This window comes from Salmo salar, chromosome ssa02 (assembly GCF_905237065.1).
Source record: "Salmo salar chromosome ssa02, Ssal_v3.1, whole genome shotgun sequence".
Taxonomy (NCBI): Eukaryota; Metazoa; Chordata; class Actinopteri; order Salmoniformes; family Salmonidae; genus Salmo; species Salmo salar.
Genome location: NC_059443.1, coordinates 41,780,504 through 41,791,035, shown reverse-complemented (window position 1 = coordinate 41,791,035; position 10,532 = coordinate 41,780,504). Strand labels below are relative to the sequence as shown.

At 40.7% G+C, this 10,532-nt stretch overlaps 1 protein-coding gene and 1 long non-coding RNA gene across 2 annotated transcripts; one reads left to right on the top strand and one right to left on the bottom strand.

Moving 5' to 3' along the window:
- Positions 1-113: 113 nt before the first annotated feature.
- On the top strand, positions 114-9,964 carry LOC106583306 (cytochrome P450 4B1). Its single transcript, XM_014167350.2, has 12 exons — positions 114-417; positions 587-731; positions 843-887; positions 1,158-1,285; positions 1,923-2,059; positions 2,455-2,609; positions 3,001-3,107; positions 3,577-3,767; positions 5,443-5,576; positions 8,035-8,099; positions 8,596-8,678; positions 9,273-9,964. The coding sequence occupies exons 1-12, from the start codon at positions 226-228 to the stop codon at positions 9,448-9,450; spliced, it is 1,560 nt and encodes a 519-aa protein (XP_014022825.1). The 5' UTR covers positions 114-225; the 3' UTR covers positions 9,451-9,964.
- On the bottom strand, positions 1,537-8,126 carry LOC123729521 (uncharacterized). Its single transcript, XR_006761161.1, has 2 exons — positions 7,437-8,126; positions 1,537-3,741 (listed from the first exon to the last, which is right to left on the bottom strand). It is a non-coding gene; the product is annotated as an uncharacterized lncRNA (long non-coding RNA).
- Positions 9,965-10,532: the final 568 nt, after the last annotated feature.

The following is a 10,532-nucleotide window of genomic DNA, read 5'->3' as shown; positions in this document are numbered from 1 at the left end:
TTGAAGATGTCATGGATTTAAAAATAAACAAGAATTAGATACATGAAGGTAAATAATTGGTAGAGAGTGCTGTGTTATCTCCCACAGGCGGGACTCCGCCCCTAAATGACCTCAAACCACCCACCCTAGTCTCTTCTGCTTCTCCCGGTTATGTCACTCACCAGACCGTCACCTTGTGTTGTAAAAGTTGTCAATGGTAGCCTCGGCAGTTAGACGTCCATTGCAATGGAGTTATTTGAAACGTTGAAAAAAGTGACGCTGGATTCCTATCGCATTCGTCACTTGGTTGCAATATTTAGCTTGGTCTATGTCGTTCTTAAAATCTCTAAGCTTATTGTCAAAAGGAATGAATGGATTCGGGCGCTCGAAACATTCCCAGGACCACCAAAACACTGGCTTTTTGGGCATGTCCGAGAGGTAACGTTCGGTTAAAATGAGAATTTCGTTAAGTGCACATTGAGTGACTGCAAAATTGTTTCCTCCGTGTGCAACTTTGTACCATCAGCTTCAGAGGCAAGTTTCGGTGTCATGATCGTGCATTTGCTGCTTTGTTATATAAGTGCATGTTTTCTCTGTTGTCTTGCAGTTTAAAGAAGATGGGACCGATATGTATAAGGTTGTCAAATGGGGAGAATCGTACCCCCTTGCATTTCAAATGTGGTTTGGTCCATTTGTTTCCTTCCTCAATATTCACCACCCAGATTATGTCAAAACCATCCTGGCATCAACAGGTTGGTCTCTTTGGAACGACAAGACTCACATAATTATTTAAACTAGTTGCATCTATCTATGGAATCTCACTACATGCGATAGAATACCTGTTTCACTCTCTTTTTTAATAGAGCCCAAAGATGACCTTTTATATAGATTTCTAATTCCATGGATAGGTAAGGTTGCATTGTCTTTGCCAAAGTCACATATGCTACAAATATTGAACCAACAAAGTTAGATTCTATGTATTTAACTGCAGATATGTTAAGAATAGGCCTTTTGTAATATTCATCCTTTTGGGTGCAGTTCTGTTTTTCAATAACATTATGACCCATGCCTCTTAGGCAATTATACAGTTATGGTTATAATGTATATTCTTTAGTTCTATTCTTTTGCATGAACGTACAACATAGGTGTTTCTCAGGATGTGCTCTCTCTCTCTCTAGGGGATGGTTTACTGGTGTCTGAAGGTCTGAAATGGTTCCGCCACAGAAGACTCTTGACCCCTGGCTTCCATTACGATGTTTTAAAGCCCTATGTCAAACTGATGGCTGATTCTGCCAAAACTATGCTGGTGCGTTTTGTTAGCTCTACCCTAATTACTGTGTAGATTGACAACCATAGCCGATTTGGGGGGAATTTCTGGATACAAAAAAGCGAATTGCATAAGAGTTAACGTTACATATTCTGCCAACTGTATTAGAATGCTGTATAGTTTGACAACTGTATTTGGAGGGAAATTCTGCATGAACAAGCTAAAGGGGTAATTTAATAAGAGAGTGATTGTAAGGGCTGTTGTCGGAAGTAGACCAAGGTGCAGCGGAGTTGGTGTTCATCTTGAATTTAATAACAACGAAGAGAACACTATACAAAAACAAGAACAACTGACAGCCAAAACAGTCCTGTCAGGTGCAAACACTAACAGAAACAATTACCCACAAAACCCCAAAGGAAAAACATGCACTTATGTGTGACTCCCAATCAACAACAACGAACTTCAGCTGTGCCTGATTGGGAGCCACACACGGCCCAAAACAAAGAAATACAAAAACATAGAAAAAGAACATAGAACGCCCACCCAATGTAACACCCTGGCCTAACCAAAATAAAGAACAAAAACCCCTCTCTATGGCCAGGGCGTTACAGTGATGTACTATATGTCACTGTCCATCTTGTGCAAGTTGACTATGTCTGTCATCTTTCTGTTCCAGGACAAATGGGAGACTCACTCAAAATTCGACGAGTCATTTGAGTTATTTGAGCATGTGAGCCTCATGACACTGGACAGCATTATGAAGTGTGCCTTCAGCTCCAACACTAACTGCCAGACAGTGCAAGGGGGAGAGAGGTTAGTCAGTTAAATGTTTTTAACCACTGCATCATCTGCCATTTACATCTGCCCATGTTGAATATCTTGTCTTGTCAGCGTAAAAGCCCCAACCCAATACTAATGCTTTTCTTTCTTGTTCTTTAACTAGGGCCCAGGGCCCGTATTCGTGAAAGTTTCAGAGTATGACTGCCGATATAGGATCAGATTTCCCTTTTAGATCATAATTAATACGAATATAAAGACAGAGGGGACCTGATCCTAGATCAGCACTCCTACTCAGAGACTTGTTGTGAATACGGGCCCAGAGGTTTTCGGGCCAGATCACATGATCAGGAAAAACCCAAGGCCCTGCCTATCAGCCATGATTGAGAGGAAGTAACTTATACTTTTCTGTTGTTTTTCTCTCGTTTCAGTGGAACCAACTCGTACATCAAGGCTGTGTACGAGCTCAGTGATCTGGTGAATGTCCGCTTCCGGATCTTTCCCTACCACAGCGAGTGGATCTTCCAACTTAGCCCACATGGGTACAAATACAGGAAAGCATGCAATGTTGCACACAGTCATACAGGTGTGTTCTGTGAATGAAGGTTGAAATGATTATCTTAATCCCCTGAAAACATTTAGATGTATGAATTTGACAAAGCAAATATACCCTAAAAAAGCAGCATGTATGCATTTTCCATTGATTATACATCTTGTATTCGTGTACAGCTATAGGCTTAACCATGTTATAACCATGTCATAAGAATGAGCTGTGCTGCTGCTGCCATGTCTGATGCTCTCCCATGATGTGTTTCTCGGGAGTTTTTCCCTAGCCCCCATGCTTCTACATCTGCATTGCTTGCTGTTTGGGGTTTTAGGCTGGGTTTCTGTATCGAACTTTGTGACATCTGTGATGTAAAAAAAGGGCTTTATAAATACATTTGATGTAAAATTTGATTGATGCCTTCTGCTTGTAGAGGAAATCATACGAAAGCGAAAAGAAGCCTTGAAGGACGAAAAGGAACTGGGCAGGATACAGGCTAAGAGAAACCTGGACTTTCTGGATATCCTGCTCTGCGCACGAGTACGTCACAACTCCTCTATTACGCTACTACACTATTATCCACCATTATGCCATTTATGCAGTCATCTAACCAGGTCATTAGTTAAAACGGCTACAATGGCGATGGTATATTATGTCATTGAATGAAGCCAGTTCGAAAAGAAACTCATCGTAGCCTCAAGATCGCAAGTGTGCTGGAGTTGATTTTCTATTCATTATATTCTCTCTCCATGCCACTGGTAACACTATAGCCTGAGTGCCAGTTTGTTTGTGCTATCCAACTCCTTGTCAGTCATTGTCATGCCAAACGCATGGCTTGAAAATAAGCAATGGAGTTGGCAAGAGCACAAACAGATCTGGGACCAGGCTAGTAACACTATAGGTGTGTGAGTTATACCTTTTCCATAAAATGAAGCCAAAAAAATAAAAAATAAATAAAATAAAAAACAACATGCAAGGATCTGATTGTTCCTTATGGTTTTCAATCCAGGACGAGGATCAGCAGGGCCTGTCGGATGAGGCTATCCGAGCGGAGGTGGACACCTTCATGTTCGAGGGCCATGACACCACAGCCAGTGGGATCTCCTGGACCCTGTACAGCCTGGCCTGCAACCCGGAGCACCAGCAAATCTGCAGGGACGAGGTCATCAGCGCCCTGGAGGGGAGGGAAACCATGGAATGGTAGGTTCTACTGTCCAGGACTGTATTCATAAAGCGCCTCAGAGTAGGAATGCTGATCTAGGACCCCCCCCCCCCCGCCCTTCTTATTCATGATGATTTAAAAGACAAAACTGATCCTAGATCAGCACTCCTACTCTGAAATGCTTTATGAATACAGGGCCTGATTTACTGTCCTAGTCATGTTGTATGTTAGATATGCATTAATTTGGCTGGAGGAGAGTGACATGGAGTGGAAGGCTGTTTTGTCCAAATTTATTGTTCAGAGATATTTATTTTATTTCACCTTTATTTAACCAGGTAGGCAAGTTGAGAACAAGTTCTCATTTACAACTGCGACCTGGCCAAGATAAAGCAAAGCAGTTCGACACATGTAACTGTGTTGTTATACATGGAGTAAAACAAACATACAGTCAATAATACAGTAGAAAAATAAGTCTATATACAACGTGAGCAAATGAGGTGAGATAAGGGAGGTAAAGGCCATGGTGGCGAAGTAAATACAATATAGCAATTAAAACATTGGAATGGTAGATTTGACAGTAGATGAGTGTGCCAAGTAGAAATACTGGAGTGCAAAGGAGCAAAATAAATAAATAAAAAAATACAATAGGGGAAGTGGTAGTTGTTTGGGCTATTTATAGATGGGCTATGTACAGGTATAGTGAACTGCCCTGACAGCTGGTGAGGGAGATAAGTGTTTCCAGTTTCAGAGATTTTTGTAGTTTGTTCCAGTCATTGGCAGCAGAGAACTGGAAGGAGAGGCGGCCAAAGGAGGAATTGGCTTTGGGGGTGACAAGCGAGATATACCTGCTGGAACGCTTGCTACGGGTGGGTGCTGCTATGGTGACCAGCGAGCAGAGATAAGGCGGGACTTTACCTAGCAGGGTCTTGTAGATGACCGGGAGCCAGTGGGTTTGGCGATGAGTATGAAGCGAGGGCCAGCCAACGAGAACGTACAGGTCACAGTGGTGGGTAGTATATGGGGCTTTGGTGACAAAACTGATGGCACAGTGATAGACTGCATCCAATTTGTTGAGTAGGGTGTTGGAGGTATGTATGTTAGATATGCATTTAAGTTTCAAGGTTTTATTTGGTTATTTTACAGTCCGCAGCTACAGTATATATAAATTACTCTTTTGTTACTTCGGGGACCATTTACTGCACTGGGCTAAATCAGGGTCACTCAGAGTGATTCTTGGTGGTCTTAAACAAATCTACTTTGTAACAAAAGTATACACCTCACACACATGGTTATGGGCTTAAAGAAATGAAGACACCTGTACTATGTCAGATATAGAGTTGAAATGTATTACATTTTAAGTTTGCATCCCAATATTACACTTTATATACGTCACAGAAGACTGAAATATAACCAAATTGTTTGACATAGAAACACCAGATAAAAAAAAAATTAAAAAAAAATGAAATGATGAAAAATATTAATAACATTCCACCCATGAGGCCAAAGAGGGTGCCTTTGGTCATTGATTGCAGCTAAGGGCTACACAACAACCAATAGGCTCCATGTTTGGAACTAGTTACCAAAGCCGTTCCTTTATTTTAGATATAGATAGAGTAAAGGAAGGGAAATCAGGTCTGTATTTCCTCTTAGATTGGAGCCACACATGTTTACTAAAAGAGAATTGATATAAAGAAAATGTTCTGTATTCTTCAGGGAAGATCTCAGTAAAATACCGTACACAACCATGTGCATAAAGGAATCCCTCCGCCTCTACCCTCCTGTACCTGGGATGTCCAGGAAGATAACCAAACCCATTACGTTCTTCGATGGGAGGACTGTGCCTGAAGGTAAATGTGTACATTTAAAAAATTTTGCATTGTGATGTACTGAAGGGGACTTTTTTTGTACATTTTATTGGACTGAGGCGAGATAGTGGTAGGAGAGTGGGTCACACAGGCAGTGGGGTCGGAATCAAACCCACGCCGACACTGGTAAGCCATACGGGGGACTTTTTAAATTATAGTTTTAAAGGCACAATGGCTCTGTGCCTTAAAATGAGGCCGTAAGTGGTTGCAATGGAGTCCTCCGTAACCTTTGCCTCAGTCACCGGCTATAACAATTTAAATATTAACTCATGTTTGTTTGTCTCCAGAGCCAGTTCTCCGTATAGCCTTGTGATTATGTCACCAACTAGTTAGTATGTAGAGACTAGCTGGAAGTTGTTTATTCCTCTTTTTTATAAAAAATTATGTATTTCTAGTGTCAGTTTCTTTGACACACATTAAGCCTAGTCCTGGACTAAGTAAAATGTTAATTGCAGGTCCTCCATTTAAAGTGCTTTTTAGTCCAGGACTAGGCTTTATCTCTGTCCTGGAAACAGGCCCCTAGTATTTTTTTATATCAAATGAATTGGTGCTGTTGGAGCATTCTCACCATGTTCTTCTCATTGTGCTTATTACTGCCAAAAACAAAAAGTCTGTCCAGATAGCAGAGGTGTGACCAAGTCATTGTCGTTGTTCTTTTGGGGCGGCAGGGTAGCCTAGTGGTTAGAGTGTTGGACTACTAACCAAAAGGTTGCAAGATCGAATCCCCGAGCTGACAAGGGAAAAAATCTGTCATTCTGTCCCTGAACAAGGCAGTTAACCCACTGTTCCTAGGCCGTCATTGAAAATAAGATTTTGTTCTTAACTGACCTGCCTAGTAAAATAAAAAATAGTTTCACAAGTAAGTCTCAAGTCCTAAACTTTGAGTCATAATGTGCTCTTGTCACGGTTGTCGTAAGGATTTGACCAAAACGCAGCGGGGATATGTATACTCATCTTCTTTTTATTTTGAAGAAGGAGAAACAAATAAATACATATACAAAAAAAGAACAAAACAGTCCTGTCAGGTGCACAAACACTAAACAAGGAACAACTACCCACAAAATCCCACAGAGAAACACCCCTCTTAAATAGGACCTTCAATTAGAAGCAACTAGGAGCAGCTGCTTCCAATTGAAGGTCAACCCCATTAACTAAACATATAACTAGACATACTAGATAAACATAGAAATATACTAACATAGAACATAGCTCAACAAACCCCGAAACACTCTAAACAAACACCCCTCTTAAAACAGAACATAGCCCAACAAACACACCCCTGCCACATCCTGACCAAACTACAATAACAAATAACCCCTTTACTGGTCAGGACGTGACAGCTCTTCACCAAATGTAATACCATTTCATATTTTTAACAAGAGTAATAGTTAGTATATTACATTTACGCAAATCATGAATGCTTTTAAAAATATCTATATTTATTACTTTCCAAATAAACGTTATATTTCCATGGAAATACATGGGTAGCCATAAGAAAGACCCCCCCCCGCCCCCAATAGTTATCGACTATCGAGGATTGCTATGGGGCGCAATCGGGCGATGTAGGCTTGTACACAATCACCCAACCTTACACACACACACACACACACTCTGTGTGGTTACAGTAGGCTAACATATGTCAATGGTTTTAGGAACAGCAGTAACATCAGGTAGGATTTAGGCTACCAATTGCCTAGCCAGTTGTAGCTCAATCTTGGGTGCAATGATCACGTTCTCGCACTGACTGACTGTGTGGAGGCTCATTGATTTAACATTAGCCTACATGCTACACTAGTAAAATAATAAAATATATAGCTGTCTGCTATATTAGCCACGACTTACCGTTATTTGTGCAGCTTCAAATGTCGAACAAAGTTGGAAATTGTTGCACCTCCGTCTGTAATTTTCTTCCCGCATGTTTTGCAAGTTGCAATCCGTTTTTTGTTGATACAGTGTCGTCTTTATATCCGAAAATAATAATTTGGGGTATTATCTTTCCAAGGGCTCCATCTGAATTCACCCGCCGACGTTCCTCTGCATTGCCACGCACAACTTTTTCTCAGCTGGCACAATTTGATTGGCTGCTGTCCGATTCAAACTGTAATCGTTAAATGAAGAGTTGATGCGCTTTTTTTAATAGCATAATTTTTAACATTTGGGCTTGGGGATGGTATCAAGTCAGGTTGAGTCATAAGGCTCAAGTCCAAGTCAAGTCACGAGTCATTGGTGTTAAAGTCGAGTTGCAAGTCATCATATTTGTGACTCGAGTTCAAGTCATGTGACTCGAGTCCACACCTCTGCCAGATGGTGTCTCTTTCTGCCTCAGCGGATGCATCCTTTTGCAGCATGGACAATATTATCACTCTGTTCATAGGAAACAAAACAGATGTCAAGCACTAACACTGTGGAAATATAATTTCTCTCTCTTTACTCCCTCTAGGTTGTCTTGTTGGAACCAGCATTTTTGGCATTCATAGGAACGCGACCGTTTGGGAGAATCCTAACGTATGCACACCATCTTTATAAACACCATTTTCTCATGAACATTTAACTGGGTTAATATAATTAATGATTAGTAGTAGAAGAAATGCTCGCTTGAACAGCTGAACGAACATGCGTCATAAAATCCTGTGTTTCTGGCCACAGAGGACAAAGGTCTGCAGTGTTGATAGAGGACACAACATGAGGCTGTTGCTGAGTTAGTTTGTAATGAAATCCTTGTGACCTAGCAGTAAGCCCATCGGTCTGATTTTGACTAATCTATCGCTATAAGATTCAGGGAGAGCACAATAGGGAACTGAAACCTGTTTCAAGGCCCCTTTATACAAGCCTGGTGGCAGTTTGTCTCACCAGCCTGGTTTGTTTGTGATGTCTTGCCAACTCATATGGTCATGTTTGCAGTGACTATGAACAAGACAACATATTTGGGACCAGCTGTCTACCTATACAGTCTTTCCCACTGTTTCAATTTACTATTCTATTTTATTTTGTATTCTCGTAGGCATTCGACCCACTCCGATTTCTGCCCGAGAACTCTGCAAAAAGATCACCCCATGCCTTTGTCCCCTTCTCTGCCGGCCCGAGGTTCGTTACCACACCAATGCCACTATTTAAGAGAGCAGCATTGGCAGCAGGATTTGGTTCTCACATTACTAGTCTGGGACTAGGATGGAAGTATAGAGCTACTCATTTACCTGACTGGATTTTGGAGCCCTGCGGTCCCTTGATGCCTGTGACCTAGATTCAACCTAACTATATTAACCCCAATTGTTGTGTCAGAGGGGGACAAATATGTTGTCTAGCATGGTCCCAGATCTGTTTGTATTGTCTTGTTTGGCATGACAATGAAAGTACCAAAATATCACAAACAGATCTGGGATCAGGCTAGATCCCATCCCCCTCTGACACAACAGTAGTTATTATAGGTCTGTGGAGTAGACACAGGCTGAACTCACTTCAAAGAGCTGTAGGTTCTGTCTGATGATATGGTAATGTTTTATTATGTAAAAGAGCTATAAACCTTTGATAGTCTTACTGCATAACTTATTTATTACACAGGGTGAATGTACAGTAGTTCTACAACTAAATGCTTTCAAATGTATAGCCTACTGTGCAGGACTAGCATTGGTGATATGTACAAATAACACTTCACTGACTCAATATCTTCTCCCACTATAGAAACTGCATTGGGCAGAACTTTGCCATGAATGAGATGAAGGTGGTGGTGGCACAGACACTCAAGCGATATCAGCTGACCGAGGACCCAATGAAGAAACCAAAAATGATTCCAAGACTGGTGCTCCGCTCACTCAATGGGATCCATCTGAAAATCAAACCTGTCAATCTTGAACCATAAGGAATGTATAGTTGCACTTGTTTTATCCGGCATAGGCTGTTTATGGAATGTTCATATCAATTTGTTTTTAACATGCTAATTCGCCAGGAAATGGGAAATAAAACAAATGTTAGATTTAAGGAATATTTTGAAAATATTAACTTCTCAAAGCTGTATTCAGAATGTTAATTTAAATATCCATGTAAAGAGAATTTTATAGAATGTCTTCTACAAAGATGAACAACACTAATTTATGTTACTAATATTTTGCCAGCAACTGCCTAAATGTTGTTCGTTTTTCCTTTTGACATATAGCCTATGGTAAGTCAATGTCCCTTTGAAAAGGAATAGACAAAGGTTTGAGTTCTTAATGTTATTCTCAGTATTTCAAATATACGTGTGGCGTAAACCACTCAGGAAATTGTTGGTGTAATCCATTCATTTGCATTCTCTCAAATCAATGTATATTCAAGACAGGTCAGTTGAGAGTATACCTCTGTCCCTTTAAGAACAATAAGAGATTCTTATAACATGATTTCTCATTGTTGTTGTCTATATGGTTTACCTCGCAAGTTTGTATTTTGTATGGTGTTTCCAGCACGCTACCTCAGGTAACTTAACACTTCTTCCCTCATTGTCACTTGAATCTACATAGCGTAATATGTTTCCTTACCCTGTAAGCAGGTGTGACGGCAATCCATGCTCTGGTTTAGTTTCCATGGCACCGTTTCCACGCGCTATCCCATTCAAGTCATGGGACCGATATCAGCATTTTTCACACGTTCAAATAATCGAGAAGTGAGCTTGAGCTTCACGATTAACTTGAGATACTTTTGGATGACTTGGACATGATGCATGAATAATTCTAATATCAGTCCCATGAATGGGATTTGTGCCACAAATGCTAAAATGGTGCCAGAGAAACTCAACCAAAGCAGGAATTGCTGTAATACCTTGTCCATAGACTGCTTACATGGTAATGAAACCAATGTCATTTTGTAATTGAGTAAACTATCCCTTTTACAATACTTATTGTGTATGGTAAACCCTACCATGTGGTGATATGAATCCGTTCCTTCCTTGTGGTGATTTGAGGAACAAAA